Genomic DNA, 24,200 nt, shown 5'->3' on the forward strand with positions numbered 1-24,200 from the left:
ACATAACATTGACCAATTAAAAAAATCTAATAGTAACTTTAGTCAATCGTCTAAATATGACACTTTTCTTGGTCTCAACTCTATAGCCATTTTTTTTTCACTGCGAAAATTAAGTTTGACGTGAGAGCCTACAAAATTTTCGAGTGCACTACTTCTTACAGAAAAATACACTCAATAACCATCTACATGTAACATGTTCTCATTGAATTCTTTAAACACCCAAAACCAGGTAAACAGCCACTATCCGCGGTCTATAACTGCAAAAAACATGGACTAGCAAGTGTAAATGAAAACTGTTTTGTCATTAATAATATAACCTTTTGTCATTGCAGATTTTAGTTAGTTTTAGCCAATTATCTTCAAGATACTCAAGTGTTTTCCGACATCGTAAGCAAAACAGTGGGAAAAGTAAAAATGTGAGGGGGCAAGAAAGCTCGGCAGCAGTGTATGACGCAATAATTTGTAAGGAAAGTCTTGAAGAAACTATCAGGAACTTTGATAAGAATGTCTTAAGGTATGTACAGTACACCGACAAGGCTGAATAAGATATTCCAATGCCTGTTATATAAAATAACATGAAATTGTCTTTAGTATTTCCTAGTGATTGATTTCAGAGTAATAATCCTTAAAAACATTACTGAATGTGCAGTAAAATTCAAATAAGACTACAGTATTACATAAGTAAGGTTATGTTATTAGTACGAGGCGTTGTTTTCATTGTAAAATATGTAAACAGACTATTGTTAGTTATGTTCTCATTTTAAAACAAACAATCGACAAGGTAGACCATTCATAAGACTGGCAAAGGCAACTGTATCACGGAGCCTGTGTGTAAACTCTTTAGATGTAATAATTTTGCTAATTTTGTTGGCCTATTCCAATAAGATTGCTATTGGCACTGAGTCAATGAGATCTGACTAAACATTGGTATTTTAAGAAAATGTTTTAGCACAGTGTTTGATATTAACACAATCAAATCCCTTCTGTCCATTGATTGTTGATATCTATCTTATTAAAATAGTAATATCCAATTAGATTATTTTCTAATTGGCTAAATGCTCAGTATAAAAATTGTATGTAGTGGAATTTACTCTGAATATATTCTCCTGCGTCGTGGGTGCAAACATACAAGTAAATATACACATCACACCCAGACCCAAAACAACTGTTTGTGAATCACACAAAGTGATGCTCTGTGTGGGAATTGAACCCGTTACATGTTGCATGCCAACCACTCCGTCAGTCTGCGATACTCATACAGAGCTGAATAAACAATAATATTTTTTTATAATTGGCTAAAAGCTCAGTAGAAATTAATGTAATGGACATTGTGTACCTTGTTAAGTTATAATAAAAGAAAAAATGGATTACACATGCACGTTGCACATGCACAATACAGATGAATTAAATCTAATACTCAGTTAATAGACATACAACACAAGAAAAAACCTAAATAAATACAATATTAAACTTAACATTGAACTTGGAACATTAACCAAGGAATATAAACAAAAATTATGCAAATTTTGACATTGTCTGAGAGGTGTGAGATTCAAAGTCAAGGCATTTATTTCAATTAATCCTAAATTAGGCACTTTTGAAACATTAAATTGAATTGTCCGTCTGTCTGTCTATCAGTGAAGCTAGGTGCTTGTTACAACATATTTTGGGTTCAATATATCTACTTTACCATCCTCCCCCATCAAATGTTAGAAATGAACTTTTCACCACTTGACTTTCGGTATAAGACACAATAGGAAATGCAATTGTATCTCATGTAGATCACGTTCTGACATAAAACACATGAATTATCTTTTATCAATAGACTAAAAGTTTCTTAAAAAGAGTTTTTGACATCCGAGCCTCCTACTTTATCATTTTCAATTATTTACAGATTTTATTCTCATAATCTTGGGTCCAATATCCAATAGTTATAGGTAAAATGTGTTATGTAGATGGTTCCAACAAACATGTAGTTCTATCCGTTGATTGACTCTCAATCAAAAATTGTATGAAAAAAACTCATAATTATGTTTACTCATAAACTCAAAATTATTTAATCTTTAAACTAGTTAAAATCCAGGTCTATCTCAATGGTTTTAGGCCCTTGACTTGAACCCCAGAACCCAAAATATGTATGTTTAAAAAACAAGCAAGTCGACAACTCATTCGTAAAGAACTCAACCAAGAAGTCTGTGTTATGATTTGAAACTCAGATATAGTGTTATTTATTTCTGAATTTTGACAAATCTTTTCTTCTTTTTTAATATCATACATGTTAAAACATTTTTAAAACACTTATATTTAAAGTATTTCACACTAGCTAGTGTATGTATTTGTACAAGAAATTATGTTTTTTATGTAAATTCGTGTAGAGGTGATATTGACCTAAGTGCACAGCAGTTTAATATTATTCATATGTAATGTGTATAGTAAACAACTTTAACTAAAGGTCATTGACTTATTGCTTACTAATAATTATATGTAAACAAAAATACGAACCTTAGCGTGCTTTTCTGAGCTGTGGACTACCTAGCGGGTTTACCAGGGCTCCGACTCGAAAAGCAGGAGAAGGAACGGGGTGGTTTTTAGTCAGTAAGAGACACTCCCTCTCGCCTTGCCCTGGACAGAGAAGTTATTGGATGATTTTCCCCCCTGAAAAGAAAAGGTTGCTTTTCTACCAGAGATGTGCTATGCTATGTTACTGTGAATGCGTTTGGCTTCCACCAATCATATTCATTGGTACACATAGCTTAGCCTGGTTGAAACGGACTCAACCTTGACCAAGAAAAGGTTGGTGACCCCTGGTCAAAGTCAAAGTCAAGTCAACGTCTTTAATAAATAATATTGTAAATAATCTCGACGTATGCGAGTGGGTTGAAGATCGCAGTGTAAAAGGTTCAGGTTTATCAGAGTGCTGCTGCGCGGTCTCTGTCTAATATGTAGTCCCTTCTTAGGGTACGCGTCCACAGACCCGCATCGTACGCAACGGATTTTAGTTTGTCTTGTATAGAAACTCATACAACTGCGTCCACTGAATGCATCGTACGGACCGCATCATCGGCAATGCCTACATGCGATGCGTACTGATGACGTCATTTGGAATGCGTGCGATGCGGGCCTATGCACCTTTAGTCGGGTATACGACACCCGCGAGAAGAGTAGAGGTGGTGATACGTGACTATTAACTATATTGTACCGTTATAATATGCTAATATTGTATGTAAATATAGAATATAATACTTGTTATGTCTGTTTATCTGAGTGTGACAAGCTTGGCAAGATAACTAGTAAATACAAAATAGTGACGTCATCGTTGTCGACTATCCGTGTTTACTTTCTATGTAGATTACAATGTTTTTATATTATAATGGTTCTTTTATTCTTTCGCGTTTTGAGGATTTGTGTGAAGCGAGATTAATTTTATTTATGTGTAGTTGGATTCTGCCCGGAGTCCAAAGGTTTAGGACGCTCGCTTCTCATGTAACTTTTCCGAGCTATATGTACTTTCTAAGATTATTTAGAAAGGAGAAAAAAAATTGGTGTTTAATATTTTATGACTGTATGTATGTATCAGTAGCGTTGCGTGCCTTGTGGCGGGACCCGTATAAAAAATTGTTTGGGGTACCCATTTTTCATTTACTTGTCGCCCAAGCCTCAAAGAAAAAACTTACATATGCTATAACAGCGAGCCCGTGTTTGCTAACTTTTGAACGCAAGCTTTACGCGAAAAAAAAAGAAATTCATTATTTGGATTTTTATAATTTCTGAAATGAAATAATAAATTCGGAACTATTTATTTTTTGTACACCCACTTTTCACCATTTGTGTTTTAAGTCCCATGTAATAGGGGGTGAGCCCATTGCCATATCCTGTACAGCGGCATTACGTGCCGTAATGTGCACCTCTGCCTACCCTTTCGGGGATAAAAGGCGTGACGTTGTGTGTGTGTGTATTTATTTTTTGCTCACGCACGTTGGGGCCCCCGTAGCTCGGAGACCCCGTATAATTGATAAGGCAGATACGGCTCTAACTACGCCCCTGGTATGTATCTATATTAGTGTACTCGCTTGACATAAAGATAGGAATCTGGTTGAAACTAAATAATGACCCCAACCTAGTTGATAAAAGGCTAACAAAGATAAGAGGTAGGCAGAGGTGCGTGGATTTTTTATAGCTATGATAATGTAATTTCACTACACAAACAAGAGCTATTTAAGAAATACTCAAGATGAATGAGAATGGATGATAATAAATCACTAGGAACTACAGTATCTTTGCTTACGAGATGACGCTAGGTCGGATGACACTTTCTTCAAGCATGGAAACAACTATAACTTTGCTCACGAGATTTCGCTAGTGTGGTCCTATCGTTCTTCGTCCAATAGGGAATTAGCTAGTATCATATCATTGGACGTTAAAATTTTTAACAACTGCGTGCGACAGTGAGCTAAAGCCAATCTCCGCTCCGCTTCAATGAAAAAGATTTCGAGCATAGTGATTGGTCAATTCGTGCACCGCTAAGCTCCTCTCCGCCCCGCTCTACGTCAGTGGAAACGCGGTCTGATTGGTCAAACAGACTTCTGCTAGTTTTGCGCTATCCGGTGACCAAAAAATACGGCCCCATTGTGTTATTGTAACTATTGGTTAAATGAGTAAATAATGTAGATGGCGCTCCGCTCGAGTTAAAGGACCTACTTTAATGATTTAAAACCATCATATCAGCCACACTATACCGGAACCGTGGACTACCTAGTGGGTTACAGGGGCTTCGGCTCGAAGAACAGGAATAGGAACCCTCTCGCCTCACCCAAGGCGGGAGAAGTCATTGGATAATTTTCCTCCCCCTTAAAAAAAGCCACTCTGTCCACGGATGGATTGTATGGCGGATGGATGATTCCCCTCTACTAAAAAAAACACCACTGCCTCACACAGTCTTCTCCCAATGACTTCCACATCAGCTAGTTGGAAGTGATCTACTTCTATGTATTTTTAGTCGTTGTCGTCCCACTGCAGGGCAAAGGCCTCCCTACCCTCCTTCCACTCCTCTCTGTGCAGAGCTTTCTGCGGCCAATCCTTATCTTAGGTGTCCAGTTCGTCCCATCAACTCCTGGGCATGCCGCGACGCCTGCTGACGTTGACTTTTATGTATAAAATCCTTTTTAATTGTTCCAGTGAGATGAGAAGCATAGAGCTTCGTACTCTCGCGAGTAAGGCGTGCCGTCCGCGTCTCCGCGAGCTAGCGTCCTCCCGCAAGGTGTCCCACGTCTCCGCAGACACCTTCGACAAGAACAAGAATGGCTGGTCACAGCTACCCACCGTCACTGTGCATCTCTCCAAGAAGAATACCAGGTAACTACAATGTCTAAATAAAAAAGCATTTATTACAACTAAACTATATCGTATTTTAGAAATGGCAAAAACGTAAACGAGGAAAATATGTGGTTTTCATAATGGTAGATCACTGATATCTGGTAAAGCGCTATTAATTTTTTTTTATGATATAAGTCGGTAAACGAGCAAACGGACCACCTGATGGTAAGCAATCGTCGCCGCCCATGGATAACTCAAACATCAAAGGCATCACAAGTGGGTTGCCGGCCTTTGGGGGGGTCAGGATTTTAAGTATTTTTGGGGAATCGGGGATTAGAAAGATTGGGAAGGGGGTTAATTAGGCCTCCGGTAACCTCACTCACTCGGAGATTGACGGAGATTGCTATAAATTAGATTTTCAATTGTCTCCACTCTTATTTTATTTTATCTTATTGATTAGAGCCAAAAAACAGTTACATGCTAAGGTACTAATTACAATAAGAAACTAAAGATGACTCTTGGTATGCGAGTTGCGAGTTCAGATCGCAGTATAAAAGGTTCAGGTTTATCAGAGAGCGCTGCTGCCCGGTCTCCGTTAATAGTGTAGTCCCTTATTCAGGTATACGACACCCGCGGGAAGAGTAGAGCTGGTGCCATAATCATCTATTTTAACTATCAACCATTCTGCTTCCAGGTTCAGCTTCACAGACAACTTCGTGGGCCTGCTGGCGCGCAGCATGGAAGGGCCCAGCTTCCAGTACGCGGTGCAGGTGCGCGGGTTCAAGACCGAGCGCGCCATACACGCAGACCTCAAGCGGAACCCCAACATTATCAATAGATTACGTAAGTTATTATTAGATTAATAACGAGACAGGTAGAAATAAACCACGTAATGTTGAATTTAATTTAAATACTGAAAACGGACGCATCAGTACAAATTTAAAAGTTGCTCAGGAATTCGAAAGTTTCTTTAAGAATATTCCGCTAAAAACTACGGAAGCATTGAAATCGTCTCCATCTCTTTCTATCGAGCTTCTTAAAAGTAATGTTAAAGAATGCACTTCTGATTTCCGATTTCAATACACAAACCCACAAGCAGTCATCAAAGCATTTAAAGATATTAAAGTTAAGTAGACTGAAGATCTCTGGGGAATGTCGGTTAGGATATGTAGGTCTTTTATAGAGACTATAGCGCCTCATCTAGCTTTAATTTTTAACAAAAGTGTAGATCAAGGAGTTTTTCCAAATTTAATGAAACATAGTAAAGTAGTTCCATTATTTAAATCCGGTGATAGTGCAGAACCCAATAACTATAGGCCGGTCTCTATTTTACCAGTACTCAGTAAAGTATTTGAAAAACTGATACTTACTCAGATGCTGCGTCACTTTAACATGAATTCTATCTTTCATGATCAACAATACGGGTTTACCAAAGGACGCTCTACTACTGACGCGGGGGTAGCTCTGATTAAACGGATTTTCGCCTCGTGGGAAGAAGCTCAGGACGCTATCGGAATATTTTGTGACCTTTCGAAGGCATTTGACTGTGTTGAGCATGGGACTTTGTTGCTGAAGCTAGAACACTACGGCATTCGAGGGGTATCGCTAAATCTATTAAAGTCATACCTTCAGGATAGGCAACTTAAAGTTCAAATAAACAAAGTAAACTCACATGGGGCTAGCGTATCTATGGGTGTACCTCAGGGATCAATACTAGGTCCATTCCTATTTTTGGCATATATAAATGACTTGCCCCATTTATTCAAAAATGAACCTCAAATGGTATTATTTGCTGATGACACATCTCTAGTTTTTAAAATAAACAGACGAACAAATAATTATGACGACGTAAATGATGCTCTAATGAAGATTCAGAATTGGTTTACAGCCAATAACTTAGTCTTAAACGATAAAAAGACAAAATGTATTAGATTTGTTTTGCCAAATGTTAAAAGTAATAAATGTGACATATTATTGAATTGTGAAAAATTAGAATTTGTAAAAGAGACTACTTTCCTGGGAATCACCGTAGACGACAAATTGCAATGGGGTCCTCACATTACATCTCTAGCGGGACGATTAAGCTCTGCAGCTTATGCTGTCTGGAAAATCCGACAGTTAACCGACATAGACACGGCAAGACTAGTGTACTTCAGTTACTTCCATAGCATCATGTCGTACGGCATTTTACTGTGGGGACAGGCTGCTGACATTGAGTCTATTTTTATTTTACAAAAGCGCGCCGTCAGAGCTATCTACAATCTTGGTCGTCGCGAATCTCTCAGGGAAAAGTTTAAGGAGATCAATATTATGACCGTTCCATGTCAATTTATCTATGAAAACATTATGTATGTTAGGAAAAATCTAAACTTGTTTGACAAAGTGTCTGACAGACACAATTATGAAACTAGACATAAGGATAGATTGAGCCAGCCATTCTTTAGATTGTCAAAAATAAGTAAGTCGTTCATGGGATTCGGTGTTAAATGTTATAACAAAATTCCAGAGGCAATAAAACACCTAAATGAAAGACAATTTAAATTATGTATTAAAAAAACGATGTGTAGATTAGCATACTACAAATTGAATGATTATATAGAGGATAAAAATGCTTGGAGGCAGGCTGGTCCAGCTCCACAGGGTAACGAAAAAATAAAGTAATTCCAATAATGTAATAATAAAACCATGTTATTTCAATTTGTTCTGTTAAATTAGATACAATCATTGTAAATGTGAGAGCCCTGTAATTAGCTAAAACTGTATTAGACTAGTAGAATGCACTTGTGTCAGCTTGGAGTTGTCATGCTCACTCAAAGGTCTCATTGGCGGTGGCACGGGCATTGGATCGCTCGATTCCCTGCAAGATGGTTGAGTTGGGCGGTGCTGGTGTACGTGTCATGTTCGTGAACGGGCGCTGTCAACTGGGACTGGTCAGCTCCGGACTGCATTAAGATTGTTGTCCTCAGGGTTATTTTCTTTTTCTATCACTTTGACTAAATATTAGTTTTACATTGTTCTCACATAGTTGAAGCAATCGAAACAATGTAACCATGAATTGTATTGTGAATCTGATTGGAAAAGAGTAACCTATGGAGTTTCTTGCTCGTTCTTCTCCATAGGAATCTACACTTTGGAACGAGCAAATAGCTTCACTAGAGGACTGACCGACAGACTGACGTTATTAATATTATTATATTTGCTTTGACGTTCAAAAGTGCCTTCCTGGTCTAATTGAAATAAATAATTTTGACTTTGACTTTGACTTTGACTTTTGACTTTAGAACTTATCACGGGATATTTACCATGTTTATTCATTTTGGTGAGTTTCCGATATTTCGGCACTGTTGCAAGTGCCATGATCACGGATTAACTGGTATATATATAATAGTGTTAGTGACAATGTCAGTTTAAAAACTTAGATTACGTAAGTTGTTCTGTCCCCGTGCGGCTCAAAGAGCCATCAGACCACCACAGATGGGGCCCAGTAGGGCTGATGCCTGATCCGGAGCTGCGGACTAACTAGCGGGTTTACCGGGGCTTTGGTTCGAAAAGCAGGAGTAGGAACGAGGTGGTTTTTAGTCAGTAAGAGTCTGACACTCTCTCTCGCCTCGCCCAAGGCGTGAGAAACATTGGATGGTTTCCCCCACAAAAATTGTTCTGTCCGTTTATTTGTAGATTATTTGTTTCGAGTAGACCTTTTTACCTCTTTTGATGGTCTGAAACTTTCAAAAAGCTTAGGTTTCAGATATACTCCTCAAACTCCTAACCACCAAAACAATCCACCTTCCCCCCTAAACACTAAAACGATCCCCCCTAACCACCAAATCGTTGCACCCTCCCCCCCTAACCACCAAAATGATTCCCCCAACCACTAAGGCCGGGACTCCACCAAAGCGGAGACGAGACGAGCGGAGAGGAGATGTTTTTTAAACAACCAATAGAATTGAGTTATTGACACGTCTCCTCTCCGCTCAGCTTCAGTGGAGATCGCTGTGCGGAGATGTGTAATATTTGTATGTCGCGATGGAAGCGGAGATGTGAGCTGAGCGCGGACGACGCGCAGTGGAGACGAGAGATGTGAGCGGCGTGCAGTGAGCGATGTCACCCTCCCCCCTCTCGCCCGCTAGCAACCCGCAGAACCCCGCGCGCGCGCCGGCCGGCCATGTCAGAATGCGTACTGAGCACTCAACGCCCCGCACCCGAGCTGAAAAACATCTCTTCTCGCACAGCACACAGCACACCGCACACATCTCTGCTTTGGTGGAGTTCCGGCCTAAAACGATCCACCCCCTCCCCCTAACCACGAAAACGATCCCCCCTCCCCACCTAACCAACAAAACGATCCCCTCCCCCACTAACCAACAAAACGATCCCTCATTTATTTATCATTTATCATTTGATGTATAAAAAGTTAATGGTACTGGTGTTCGGTTCCAGGCCTAGGCACGCAGGACCCCGTAGATAAACAGCAGCCCCCGAACCCCGAGGTGGCCCCCAGACTAGAGAAGCTACTCAACGAAGACTCCTCACACCTCACGCATCAACAGAAGGATAAGATCAAGATCGCCTTCGCTGAGGGGTACCTCGCAGGTATGTGGGAGGGGGGGGGGGGTTAAGTGATGGTTTTTACGAAACTGTCTAGTTATTCGACTAATGTGGCAATCTGACGGTGATTTTCCATTAGATATGTGCTATGCTACGTTGCTGTGGATGCGTTTGGTTTCCACCAATCATATTCATTGGTACACATAGCTTAGCACTTGTGGAAACGGGTTTAGCTAAAATATGTTTTTGTATAGAAAGATGCATACTATGGATGAATTCCCTACTATCGATACATCGCGTACTCGAGCTGCGCATCTTCCTCGCACAGCTACATAGCTCAGTATCAGTGGAAACGGTCACATAGTTTCACAGCTTAGCTATTACATCTTCGTAGCATAACTACATAGCATCTCTGGTGGAAAAGCGTTTTTCGGGAGCATTCCGTTTGCACCTTGTATATTCAGTCGTTTCTTTCTCGCAGGTACCTATGTAGACTTTTTAATTGGAATCATAAGCATAATATTCAGAATTTCGCAAAATTGGTAGTCGCGGGTGGTAGTGACGTCGTTGGTCGAGTGGTCGCAAGTGCAACTGCCGGACAAGAGGTCTCGGGTTTGATTCCCGAGTCGGGCAAAGTATTACTGGGCTTTTTTCGGTTTTTCGAAAATATGTCAGTAGTAGCACGGAGTCTGGAATTGTGTATCTCACCCCCTATTACATGGGACTTATAACACAAATAGTGAAAAGTGGGTGTACATTATATAGCGGCATTACGTGCCATAATGTGCACCTCTGCCTACCCCTTCGGGGATAAAAGGCGTGACGTTAGTTTTCTTTTTTGTTATTTTTATGTGAGTTGTTTTACACAAACAATAATTTTACCATATTCTATCCTTTTATTCTATTATTCCCCACAGGTTCTCACCCAGACAACGTGCGCGGTACGAAGGCGTCCAAGTACCTGAAGCTGGTGCAGCAGCTGCTCACCATCGTGCTGTTCCTCGCCATCTTCGTCAGCCTCATGGCCTCCGTCAGCGGCACCGTCTTCCGGTCAGTCAGTCTGCTTAACCCATTGATAGATAGATAGATAGATAAAACATTTATTCAGTACTAAACAATAACAGACACAAAGAATTTCACAGACACAATTGAACGCCGTGGTGGTCACCGGTGACCGACGTTAGCGGAGGATTTGTCTTCAACAGTTTTCTGTTGGCAGTCAATGACTTAATAGCTAGGATGCAATAGAGTTAGAAAACATTCAAGTATATGCTAAAACTATGGGCCCCTAGCGTAGCTTGAAACTAGTCGAGGTTGCATAAAATACTCCTTCACGACACTACGTTAATGTCACTTTGACTTTTGTCACGTGACTGAGCGGTGGCTGAGCAACCGGCTGCCGCGCAGTGTGTAGCGGGTTCGATTTCCGCGCGGAGCAACTCTTTGGGTGATTCAGAAATTGTTGTTTCGGGTCTGGGTGTTAGGTGTATTGTTGTAACTTGTATGTTTGTAAATGCACCCACGATACGGGAGAAAACCGTAGTGTGGGACTAAGTTTAAAAAACCCATTCGTTTCGGCATGACTCCCCCATACGTTACGTTATACGTTTCGCACTAAGCGTGACTATCTAACCTTTTCTGGGTATATAAGACATGATGTTTACAATACAAAATGAGAATTTCACAACACTGCCTCCTTGTCAATATACCCGTCATAATTCCAGGATCCAGTTGGGCAACCAAGTGGAGGTGGACCCGGAGGACATCTCCGTCACATTCGACGATGTCAAGGGAGCTGATGAGGCGAAACAGGAGCTTAAAGATGTCGTAAGTACCTGCATTAATTATATAAAAAAATACTATGTAGAATAATAGGAATAATCCTACATTGTACATATTACGAACTTTACATGCGAATAAACACGGATAGAAAATCCTTACGAACAACAGTTGGACAGAAAGCACGCCAGACACGATCACCTCGCCTGGTCGGAGGATCCTCCTTAGGGAACTTTACTCTCTGTTCCCTAAAATCTTATAAAAGTCATTTGAAATACGGAGCAACTCTGTGTGAACTACAGATTGTTGTTCCGGGTCTGAGTGTCATGTGCATGTGAACTTGTATGTTTGTAAACGTACACACGACACAGGAGAAAATCCTAGTGTGGGGTAATGTTATTAAAAAAATACTGCTATCGTATCGGCATTTAATTTAATTCTGGGATCACGCTAAACATTATAAGAATTTTGCAATTGAAAAATATTGTATAACGTTTAATATATGCGCAAGCAAGACTTGATAAGTAAGTAAGTAAAGAAGAAATAAAAGAAGTTCAAACACAATTTCTTTAAATGTTTAATTCTCATTTCATATTCATAATAAAACACAATACAGAAAAGACCCTCTTAAATATGTATTACTTATTCTTATTTCCTACCCGCAGGTTGAATTCCTAAAGTCCCCGGAGAAGTTCTCAACACTAGGCGGCAAGTTGCCGAAGGGCGTGCTCCTGGTGGGCCCGCCGGGCACGGGCAAGACGCTGCTGGCGCGCGCCGTGGCGGGCGAGGCGCGCGTGCCCTTCTTCCACGCCGCCGGGCCCGAGTTCGACGAGATACTCGTCGGACAGGGCGCCCGCAGGGTGCGGGATCTGTTTAGTGAGTCGGTTTGGTGATTTTTGGGGGATTTGAAACGTGTTTTGTGAAGGCAACGGGTGCGGGATCTGTTTAGTGAGTCGGTTTGTGGTTTTATGGAGGTTTTGAGGGATTTTAAACGTTTTTAAACTGACATGGTCACTAACACTATTATTAGAACTTATGACGGGATATTTACCATGTTTATTCGTGATCATGGCGCTTGCAACAGTGCCGAAATATCGGAAACTCATGAAAATTAATAAACATGGTAAATATCCCGTCATAAGTTCTAATAATAGTGATTTTAAACGTGTTTTGTGAAGGCAACGGGTGCGGGATCTGTTTAGTGAGTTGATTTCCTGGTTTTATGCGGGTTTTGGGTGTTTGGAACGTGTTTTGTGAAGGCAACGGGTGTGGGACCTATTTAGTGAGTCGGTTTTGTGGTTTTTGGGGTGTTTTGTGCAGGTTTTGGGGTGTTTGGAACGTGTTTTGTGAAGGCAACGGGTGTGGGACCTATTTAGTGAGTGGGTTTGGTGATTTTATAAAGGTTTTAGGGGATTTGAAACGTGTTTTGTGAAGGCAACGGGTGCGGGATCTATTTAGTGAGTCGGTTTTGTGGTTTTTGGGGTGTTTTGTGCAGGTTTTGGGGTGTTTGGAACGTGTTTTGTGAAGGCAACGGGTGTGGGACCTATTTAGTGAGTGGGTTTGGTGATTTTATAAAGGTTTTAGGGGATTTGAAACGTGTTTTGTGAAGGCAACGGGTGCGGGATCTGTTTAGTGAGTCGGTTTTGTGGTTTTTGGGGTGTTTTGTGCAGGTTTTGGGGTGTTTGGAACGTGTTTTGTGAAGGCAACGGGTGTGGGACCTATTTAGTGAGTGGGTTTGGTGATTTTATAAAGGTTTTAGGGGATTTGAAACGTGTTTTGTGAAGGCAACGGGTGCGGGATCTGTTTAGTGAGTCGGTTTGGTTGTTTTTGGGGTGTTTTGTGCAGGTTTTTTGGGGATTTGGAACGTGTTTTAGGGAGGCAACGCATTTGTTTAGTGTTTCAAGTGTCCATGGGCGGCGGTGATTGCTTACCACCAGGTGTTACGTCTGCTTGTTTGTCGGCTTATTCCATAAGAAAAGTCGTTATATGTGTTTTCGGAGTTACTACTCCTTATTTGAGAGATTGAACCTCCATTTTGGGGAATGGGTACCTCTTTTTGAGGTAATTGGTCTCATTTTGTGGACAATTTCAAATAAAAACTGGCTAGTCTCAGAGTTAACTAACACCACACAAAACAATACTTTAGTGATCCACAAATTATGAAATCAAATCTACTAGTAATGTGATATATTTTTTATGGAATAGAACGATAAACTCATTGATTCAATAAATCTGATAGTAAGCAATCAGCACCGGCAATAGACACCCGCAACATTAAAGGAGTTGCAAGTGTGTTGCCTTTTAGAGGGCTGAGACAATTAAGCCCCTATTTGTGTATCATGATATAGGATACTATTTCTAATGTAGATTAATGTATTTTATTGTTTTTCCGTATGTACCACTATGTAATTGTATTGTGTACATTAAAGATTAAATAAATAAATTAATGTGTAATTGTATGTCTGTTTGTCCAGAGGCGGCCAAGGAGCGCGCGCCGTGCGTGATCTTCATCGACGAGATCGACTCCGTCGGCGCCAAGCGGACCAACAGCGTACTGCATCCCTACGCCAACCAGGTATACCTTCACAACGATCTCATTAGCATAACACGTCTATAATGCAGCTTTTAAACAGATTTTCTTGTAATAACTATCATGGGACATAATAAATTGGCATTAAGTCCGCCATCGTATAATTGTACATCATACAAGCGTAAAATAAAAATATCATTCGTAAACCAATCTGACACTTTACGACGTTCCTACACGAGTTCCCTATCGTTTAATCCAAGCAAATCCTCTACAAAGAGCGGGGTCTCAAAGGCAGCCGATACGAAAAATCCCGAGTTATAAAGATTTACTATACAGGGATAGATAAATAAATAATTTAAAAAACACGGTTTACTCACGTAAATTAACATGTCGCTAGCGGCTTTGCCATCAATAGATTTTTGTTAGCAGTCAAAGTCTTAATGGAGAAAAGCTCTTCTAGTTTCGAGTCACTGAGGAACTCTTCACCTCGAGCAGCGTGCGTGGGCTACGTCGCGTCGCCTGCGCACGTTGCTCGTGATTAATACTCCCTCTGTAATTTTTAGTTAAGACTTTCTTGTCTTTAAGATGTCAAAATTTGTTTTATGGGTGTTTTTGGGATTTAAAATAATTATATGTATATAATTCTGACAACTATATTTCTTTATAACATCAATCAAAATCCAAATATATATCATAAATGAATTTGTTGTTACCAAGTTATGATCTAACCAACATATATTATTAGTTTATTACACATACATTTAAACCGTGCCATAATATGCACCTCTGTCTACCCTTTCGGGGATAAAAAGCCTGACGTTTGACATACATGTAAATTAACAAATATTCTAAATTGTTTGCAGACAATAAACCAGCTCCTGTCGGAGATGGACGGCTTCCACCAGAACGAAGGAGTCATAGTCCTCGGCGCCACCAACCGACGGGACGACCTCGACCAGGCGCTACTGCGGCCCGGACGGTTCGATGTCGAGGTGGGCCAATATATATATTATTATATTACTAGCTACTTCACTGCTCGGCGCCACCAACCGACGGGACGACCTCGACCAGGCGCTACTGCGGCCCGGACGGTTCGATGTCGAGGTGGGGCAATATATCTATTATTATATTACTAGCTACTTCACTGCTCGGCGCCACCAACCGACGGGACGACCTCGACCAGGCGCTACTGCGGCCCGGACGGTTCGATGTCGAGGTGGGGCAATATACTTGTTATTATATTACTAGCTACTTCACTGCTCGGCGCCACCAACCGACGAGACGACCTCGACCAGGCGCTACTGCGGCCCGGACGGTTCGATGTCGAGGTGGGGCAATATTATAATAGATTATATTACTAGCTACTTCACTGCTCGGCGCCACCAACCGACGGGACGACCTCGACCAGGCGCTACTGCGGCCTGGGCGGTTCGATGTCGAGGTGGGGCAATATTATAATAGATTATATTACTAGCTACTTCACTGCTCGGCGCCACCAACCGACGGGACGACCTCGACCAGGCGCTACTGCGGCCTGGGCGGTTCGATGTCGAGGTGGGGCAATATTATAATAGATTATATTACTAGCTACTTCACTGCTCGGCGCCACCAACCGACGGGACGACCTCGACCAGGCGCTACTGCGGCCCGGACGGTTCGATGTCGAGGTGGGGCAATATACTTGTTATTATATTACTAGCTACTTCACTGCTCGGCGCCACCAACCGACGAGACGACCTCGACCAGGCGCTACTGCGGCCCGGGCGGTTCGATGTCGAGGTGGGGCAATATTATAATAGATTATATTACTAGCTACTTCACTGCTCGGCGCCACCAACCGACGGGACGACCTCGACCAGGCGCTACTGCGGCCCGGACGGTTCGATGTCGAGGTGGGGCAATATTATAATAGATTATATTACTAGCTACTTCACTGCTCGGCGCCACCAACCGACGGGACGACCTCGACCAGGCGCTACTGCGGCCTGGGCGGTTCGATGTCGAGGTGGGGCAATATTATAATAGATTATATTACTAGCTACTTCACTGCTCGGCGCCACCAACCGACGGGACGACCTCGACCAGGCGCTACTGCGGCCCGGACGGTTCGATGTCGAGGTGGGGCAATATTATAATAGATTATATTACTAGCTACTTCACTGCTCGGCGCCACCAACCGACGGGACGACCTCGACCAGGCGTTACTGCGGCCCGGACGGTTCGATGTCGAGGTGGGGCAATATACTTGTTATTATATTACTAGCTACTTCACTGCTCGGCGCCACCAACCGACGAGACGACCTCGACCAGGCGCTACTGCGGCCCGGGCGGTTCGATGTCGAGGTGGGGCAATATTATAATAGATTATATTACTAGCTACTTCACTGCTCGGCGCCACCAACCGACGGGACGACCTCGACCAGGCGCTACTGCGGCCCGGACGGTTCGATGTCGAGGTGGGGCAATATTATAATAGATTATATTACTAGCTACTTCACTGCTCGGCGCCACCAACCGACGGGACGACCTCGACCAGGCGCTACTGCGGCCCGGACGGTTCGATGTCGAGGTGGGGCAATATTATAATAGATTATATTACTAGCTACTTCCGCGCGGTTTCACCCGCTCTGCTCGGGTCCTATTGGTCGTAGCGCAATGTTTTTTAGCCTGTAGCCTTCTTTGATAAATTTCATATCAAATAGAAAGATTTTAATAAATGCGATATATAAATAGATGCGATAAGGTGAGAAACGAGCAGGTATATCACCTGACAGTAGGCAATCAGCGTCGCCCATGGACCCACGCAACATAAGTGGAGCTACAAAATCCATTGCCGGTTTTTTGGGGTTCGTTTTGGGAAGTTCATTGGATTGGTTCGTGTTGGTGTTCTGCGAGGCCGTGATATCAGTCCAGCCAAGCCGTTAAGAATTATACTAAAAATATTTGACTACAGAAGCATAGCTATAAAAATGAATCGCTAAATGTGTTGCTAAGCGCAAATCTCGAACCGATTTCGATAAATTTTTTTTTGTTGGATTTGTTATTGTTACGAAAAGGTTCTTATGTAAAAAAATAAAGACCCACAGAAAAATGTCCTAGGCGAAACAAAGTTCGCGGCGTTCAGTTCACTAGTCACACATAGCCGAATGATTATACCTTGCAGGTGAACGTCCCGACCCCAGACTACGGCGGGCGGCGCGAGATCCTGGAGCTGTACCTGGCGCGGGTCCGCGCGCACCAGGACGTGGACCCCGACGTACTGGCGCGGGGGACCACCGGGTTCACCGGGGCCGACCTCGAGAACATGGTCAACCAGGCCGCGCTCAAGTAAGTAGGGGGGTATTACTGGCGCGGGGGACCACCGGGTTCACCGGGGCCGACCTCGAGAACATGGTCAACCAGGCCGCGCTCAAGTAAGTAGGGGGGAGGTATTACTGGCGCGGGGGACCACCGGGTTCACCGGGGCCGACCTCGAGAACATGGTCAACCAGGCCGCGCTCAAGTAAATAGGGGGGGGGTATTACTGGCGCGGGGGACCACCGGGTTCACCGGGGCCGACCTCGAGAACATGGTCAACCAGGCCGCGCTCAAGTAAGTAGGGGGGGGTATTACTGGCGCGGGGGACCACCGGGTTCACCGGGGCCGACCTCGAGAACATGGTCAACCAGGCCGCGCTCAAGTAAGTAGGGGGGGTATTACTGGCGCGGGGGACCACCGGGTTCACCGGGGCCGACCTCGAGAACATGGTCAACCAGGCCGCGCTCAAGTAAGTAGGGGGGGGGTATTACTGGCGCGGGGGACCACCGGGTTCACCGGGGCCGACCTCGAGAACATGGTCAACCAGGCCGCGCTCAAGTAAGTAGGGGGGGGGGGGGATATTGGCATAAGTAGTGAATGTTTTGGTGTAAGAAATGAAATTGCTGGTACAGGAAATTAAAATTGTGTTATAACTAATGTGAATTTGGGAATAAAAATGCATTTTTTGGAATCACAAAATAAATATAATAAAAATGTTACCTTCAAATGGAATTCTTGGTATATTATATTATGGAAATCTTGGCTAAAGGATCTGAAACGAATTTTTCACATAAGAAATAAAAAAATGGCAAATAAAATTAAAATTGTGAGCGCGTGTACAACATGTAGAGGCTTGGATTCCCGCACGGCGCAACTCTTCGTTTCATCCACAAATTGTAGTTTCGGGTCTGTGTGTCATGTGTATGTGAACTTGTATGTTTGTAAACGCACACACGACACAGGAGAACATTATAGTGTAGAACAGCGTTCAACACTTTGAACGCCGTGGTGGTCACCGGTGACCGACGGTAGCGGAGGATTTGCCTTCAACAGTTTTCTATTGGCAGTCAAAGACTTAACAAAACACTTTAGCATAAAGACATGGATTTTTTAGTGGTTGGTATGATTATAGCTTGCTAACCATTACCTATCTTCACTCCCAGGGCAGCGATAGACGGTGCGAAGACAGTGTCGATGAAGTACCTGGAGGACGCGCGCGACAAGGTGCTGATGGGCCCGGAGCGACGGTCGCGGCTGCCTGATGAGGAGGCCAACACCATCACTGCTTACCACGAGGGGGGACACGCTATCGTCGCCTATTTCACTAAGGTAGGCTCACATTTGCTTGGCAGAAGTAAAGAATTTTGTGAAACCTAATTAGTAATGTGAATAAACCCTTTTTCATTTTCATTCATTTCATTTCATATTGCAGTTTTCGGAATTATTTATTGTTAGTAAATAGGAACGCAACCGTATTAGTATTTTGTATCTGTGGCGCTGTCTACATGTAATGTTTTTTTTTTTTGTCATGTTTACTTTCTTTTGTTTTGCCGCGTTTTTTTCACAAGTGAAAATAAACTTCCACTTAAATGTTAAATACGTTTTAATTATTTACCACAACCACGATTCATATTCCTTTATTTATGGGCCCTGGTTGGGCTCGAAAGTAGTTGAGCGTACTTGTAGTACGGTTTAGATCTTGTTTGTAAATGATCTATAGGTCATTTTTGGGTTCGAAAGTAGTCGGGTATTGTCTGTAATGTGACGAGTCCTAAAGTCTGCTCTATAACTAAGAAAATCAAAAATCTGAGTGCCTTACATTGTGTATAACCTGGGAATTGTATTCTTAAGTCAATTCGAAACTCGAATCTAACTATAACTATTGCCAAGAAAATTTTATCTAAAAAATCTCGATAAATTTTCATCATCTTTTACTTAATTGTCAAACCACTCCACGTTTTGCCTTTTTTTTTTTGTTAACATCGTATTGAACAAATAAGTGTCTCCTGAAAAAATTGCTCATAAGGAACTGGTTTGTTAATTAAGGTACCGATATATCAATAATGCGAATAAGAATAAATTTATTTTAAATGAATAATGTTATGTATCCCCCCTCCCCCCAGGACTCCCACCCGCTGCACAAGGTGACCATAATCCCGCGCGGCCCGTCACTCGGACACACCGCATACATACCCGCCAAGGAGAGGTAAGCAGGGATACTACTGTATTCTATGTAGACATATACACTAAAACCTGCTCCTAAGTGTAATAAATACATTTCTGAAAACCGCTTCAAGATCGGTTTAACAAATTGGGTAGTTTCCTCAATCAAAAATAAAATATTTCGACTTTTCAATACAATAAAATATTCAAAAATAATCAATCACACTTTCATGCATAGATTTGATTAGCCACTTAAATTTCATTTTTTTCTAACTAATTTCAAATTCATAGAAAATATCGTTTTTGACGATTCGAAATAAGTATTGATTTTGACTAGTAGGAAACTAGCCAATCGCAAAATAATTGCGAACATACATTTATTTATTTATTTATTTATTTAAAGTAAAATAGTACAACATAATTCACCCATCTTTTTTTAAACTCGGTTAAAGAGAGATTCTTTGTTTTAAAAACCTTATCTAATTTGCGAGACAACATATGGGCCACGATAACGAAAGATTTACCCTCACCAGTTTTTTGTCCCCATTCAAAGAGTTAATATTTATTTCCTACCCCCCTCAGATACCACGTAACAAAACAGCAGCTTCTGGCGATGATGGACACCATGATGGGAGGCCGCGCCGCTGAGGAACTCGTCTTCGGACCCGAGAAGATCACATCAGGTTGGTTATCAAAGTCAAATCATTTATATAAGAAAAGTATAAGTATTTTTAGTCATTTATTGCTGATATAGAATTAGGTGATTGAGGTTAATTAATGCAGTTTTCATCTACAAAGCAATCTCGTATTGCAACTCAGGGATATAGTAAATGAGAGATGTAACAGATCGACGATCGACGAACAAATTAACGGATGACGTTACAAGCGAATAAACATGGATAGAAAATCCCAACGAACAACAGTAGAGTAGAAAGCCCGCCAGGCACGATCACCTACCTACCAAAAGTAGGATTCTCCGACCAGGCAGGTCGCAGAATCCTACTTTTTAGAGACTGTTAGACGGACTTTTGACCCACAGAAAGAGCGGAGTTGGTAAATAATGCGCAATAATAAATGTTATGTACCCAGGAGCGTCTTCAGACCTGAAGCAGGCGACGGCGATAGCGTGCCACATGGTCCGCGAGTGGGGCATGAGCGAGAAGGTCGGGCTCCGAGCACTCGAGCCCGCCAGGCCCGCGCTACATGGCGCCGAGCAACTGGGGCCCTATACTAATGAACTGGTAACTATAACTAGTAACTTCAAAGCCCGAGTGAATAGGTTGCTTATGGGCAGACGTGCTCCATCGTAGGCCGCATCATCACTTACCATCAGGCGAGATAGCGGACAAACGTCGGCCCAACTAACATAAAAAAAAAATCTATACACATAGCTACATATAGCTTGCTTATAGTTTTTATTATTATATCATCACGCCTTTTTATCCCCGAAAGGGTAGGCAGAGGTGCACATTATGGCACGGATTTCCACTGTACAATGTACTCCCACTTTTCACAATTTATATTGTAAGCCCCATGTAATAAGGGGTGAACCTATTGCCATATACTGGGCATTTTTCTAAACTCTGTGCTACTACTGAGAAATTTGCTATAAACCGAATAAAGCCCAGCAATACTTCGAAACTTCTTACTAACATTAAATATGCGAAACTTTGTGTTTATGTTTGTTACTTAATCACGTCAAAGCGGCATAAGGGATCGTGATGAAGTTTGGAATAGGAGTATATTATGGTCTGGAATAACACACAGGGTTTTATCCCATGAGAACGCGGGCGAAGCCGCTGACAAAGGCTAGTCTAACTACAACGCAAATATTATAAAGCTGAATGTTTTGTTTACACACACTAATCTCCGGAACTACTAGTTCGAATTGAATAATTATTTTTGTGTTAGATAGTCAATTTATCAAAGAAGGCTATATGCTATAAAACATCACGCTACTATCAATAGGAACCGAGTAGCAGACTAATCTAATACTGAATAACTTGTCCTTAACAGGTGGACGGCGAGATCAAGAAGATCTTGTCGGACAGCTACGAGCGTGCCAAGGCGATACTACGCAACCACGCCAAGGAACACAAGGCATTAGCAGAAGCATTACTAAAGTGAGTTACATAGTTATACTTTTAGGGAACAGAGAGTAAGGTTCCCTAAGAAAAGCAGGATCCACCGACCTTTCTGCCCAACTGTTGTTCGTTGGGATTCTCTATCCATGTTTATTCGCATGTAAACTTCATATGTGCGATGTCGGATTTATGACGTCATCCGTTGATTTGCTCGTCGATAGTCTATGTGCGACTTCTGCCACTCACTTGTCAGGTATCGCCACATAATATACTAGCGACCCGCCCCAGCCTCGCATGGGTGCAACCGTGATATATTATGCATGCATTATACATATAAACCTACCTCTTGCATCTCACTATCTATTATAAAAACCGCATCAAAATCCGTTGCGTAGTTTTAAAGATTTAGGCACACAAAGGGACATAGAGACAGAGAAAGCGACTTTGTTTTATACTATGTAGTGATGCCATCAGAATACGTCTGCTCATACTGTTGTGGTTCTTTCCTCAAAAGATAGCTACAGAATCAACGTGCACGGTTTTTTCACATCATTATTTGCCCGGACTTTAAAAGAGACGTTGATGACTTTTGAGTTTACGTTAACATTTCTTCTCATAGTAGTAAATTGTTGCTTTGCCGCCAAAGAAAGTGTTGCTTTGTAACCCTTTTGCATACATTAAAAAGGATTAGTAGTATAAAATTAATTTCACGTGAGAAAATCATGCTTTGACTAGCGTCATACCCATGCATGGCAAAGTCGTCTTACGTTTAAAATTTTTAATAACCAACGTCAAAAAAGGAGTTTCTCATATTGATTTGTATGTATGTTTGTGCGCGATTTTGTCGTGTTTGGTTGAACAGATTTTGATGCGGTTTTCAGCATAGGATTTTTATTTATTTATTTAACTCTTTATGCGTATAAATGTGTACCTAAGGTGCGCAAAATGCCGTAGGCATTTTTTTTGCTAGCCAAACCTTTTTTCAGACTTAAGAGAAGGTTTCAGGTATATTACCCGACTTAAAAACATGACATAGGCACTTTTGAAAGCGGTTTTCTTTATTTTTTAAAGTTTTATTTTGTCAACAGATACGAAACATTAGACGCAGACGACATAAAAGCCATTATGAACGGCGAGAAAATCAAAGTGGAGCGGCACGGGCGGCCGAGCAAGGAGCCGGCGCCCAGTTCGGCCCCGTCGGGCCCCGCCGCGCCCGGGCCCGGGCCCCTGCTGGGCGCCGCGCCCGCGCCCGCGTAGCCACCGTGACAATTGGAAATTTTGCAGGCCACTGTTAACATTTTAAATAAAAATAAGTAAAACATGCAATTGAGTTAGTCGACGTTTGATTGTAGATAGTTTTGAAACGGAGATGGCGGTTTTTATGTGATATTGGGCCGCGTTACGGTTTTTTTTTGGATGGTTTACCGCGATACAGCGAGGTTTACCTACTACTGTTATTGAACACGTGATATTTTCAATCTGAAGTCCTAAATTTTCTAAATTACAAATTTTGTAGCAACTTTTTTTGTTATAGTATTTCAAGTTGTTTTTCATCAAACCGCGGTTAATAAATACCGCTGCGGTTTAACCGTAATGCGGTCTACGCCTTAGAGGTGATTGGACGGCCAAATGTTGACAAAAAAATTGACGTCACAATTAAAATAACTTCCTAAACTTAAATGACTAGTCCCGAATTGTGATTGGCTATCTACTAAAGCGAAGAAAGTGCTGCCATCTTTCGCCAGTTGTTGGAAAACTTCATCGGAAAAGTACTCAAATATATTAATTTTATAAGTTGTATATTGCTACTGGGTCCCTTTTGATACAGAAGAGACGATGGGAGCTTATAAACTATTTATAAATAATGTTATATTCATAAAACGATAATAAAATAACAATGTTACAACTAAACAACATAGATTCTTCGTATTTTCTACTTCTGTTCGGGTCATATTGGTCATAGCGTGATGTTTTATAGCCTACAGCCTTCCTCAATAAATGGACTATCCAACACAAAAAGAATTATTAAAATCGGACCAGTAGTTCCTGAGATCGCGTCTACGTAAAAAATAATCTTTACAATTCACAATATTAGTAAATTTTGAAAGAAAAATAGACTCTATTACAAGTGACAGTGTGTTTACAATCGTTTTATGAATATCACAATCGACATATAAACTTACTAAGTGATTATTTAGTTTTGAAAATAAAATTTTAAACATGTACAGACATACGATTTCATTATTTTCAATCCCTCTAACTTATTTATTTAGAATCACAAACTAATTTACTTTGACTGCTTACTAACGCACCTGTACCTGATTATAGGCCCCGACGTAGCTCGAAATTAGTCGAGCTACCTCCTAATGTGAGTAAACCTTACATTATAAATAATTAATTCAATGTCAAACTAAAATAGTATCTTTGGTATTTAAAGCAAGCGAGAATACAGAGTTCCAAGTTTGATTACTGAGTCAACTATGCACTTA

The 24,200-nt window shown here is 41.6% G+C and overlaps 1 protein-coding gene and 1 long non-coding RNA gene across 10 annotated transcripts; one reads left to right on the top strand and one right to left on the bottom strand.

Moving 5' to 3' along the window:
* The first annotated feature begins 61 nt into the window (after positions 1-61).
* LOC118279743 (ATP-dependent zinc metalloprotease YME1L) lies at positions 62-23,940 on the top strand. The gene is made up of 17 exons (XM_050702280.1): positions 62-229; positions 333-514; positions 5,176-5,352; positions 6,008-6,156; positions 9,751-9,903; positions 10,776-10,908; positions 11,583-11,685; positions 12,303-12,513; positions 14,112-14,212; positions 15,031-15,159; positions 17,331-17,494; positions 18,628-18,793; positions 19,588-19,670; positions 20,210-20,310; positions 20,717-20,868; positions 21,644-21,750; positions 22,800-23,940. The coding sequence occupies exons 1-17, from the start codon at positions 194-196 to the stop codon at positions 22,966-22,968; spliced, it is 2,316 nt and encodes a 771-aa protein (XP_050558237.1). The 5' UTR covers positions 62-193; the 3' UTR covers positions 22,969-23,940.
* Positions 15,171-16,623, bottom strand: LOC126912063 (uncharacterized). Of its 9 annotated transcripts, none has more exons than XR_007706678.1 (4): positions 16,469-16,623; positions 15,905-16,130; positions 15,454-15,679; positions 15,171-15,229 (listed from the first exon to the last, which is right to left on the bottom strand). It is a non-coding gene; the product is annotated as an uncharacterized LOC126912063 (long non-coding RNA). The 9 variants fall into 9 exon arrangements; XR_007706679.1 differs by having other exon boundaries at positions 15,183-15,341; positions 15,454-15,566; positions 15,905-16,017; XR_007706674.1 differs by having other exon boundaries at positions 15,183-15,341; positions 15,905-16,017.
* Positions 23,941-24,200: the final 260 nt, after the last annotated feature.

Source organism: Spodoptera frugiperda, chromosome 22, assembly GCF_023101765.2.
Source record: "Spodoptera frugiperda isolate SF20-4 chromosome 22, AGI-APGP_CSIRO_Sfru_2.0, whole genome shotgun sequence".
Taxonomy (NCBI): domain Eukaryota; kingdom Metazoa; phylum Arthropoda; class Insecta; order Lepidoptera; family Noctuidae; genus Spodoptera; species Spodoptera frugiperda.

Coding starts and splice junctions, on each gene's coding strand:
- LOC118279743 (XM_050702280.1), top strand. CDS start 194: ATGTTCTCATTGAATTCTTTAAACACCCAAAACCAG. Junction 18,794..19,587: donor TCGTCGCCTATTTCACTAAG/GTAGGCTCACAT, acceptor CCCTCCCCCCAG/GACTCCCACCCGCTGCACAA. Junction 19,671..20,209: donor TACATACCCGCCAAGGAGAG/GTAAGCAGGGAT, acceptor TACCCCCCTCAG/ATACCACGTAACAAAACAGC.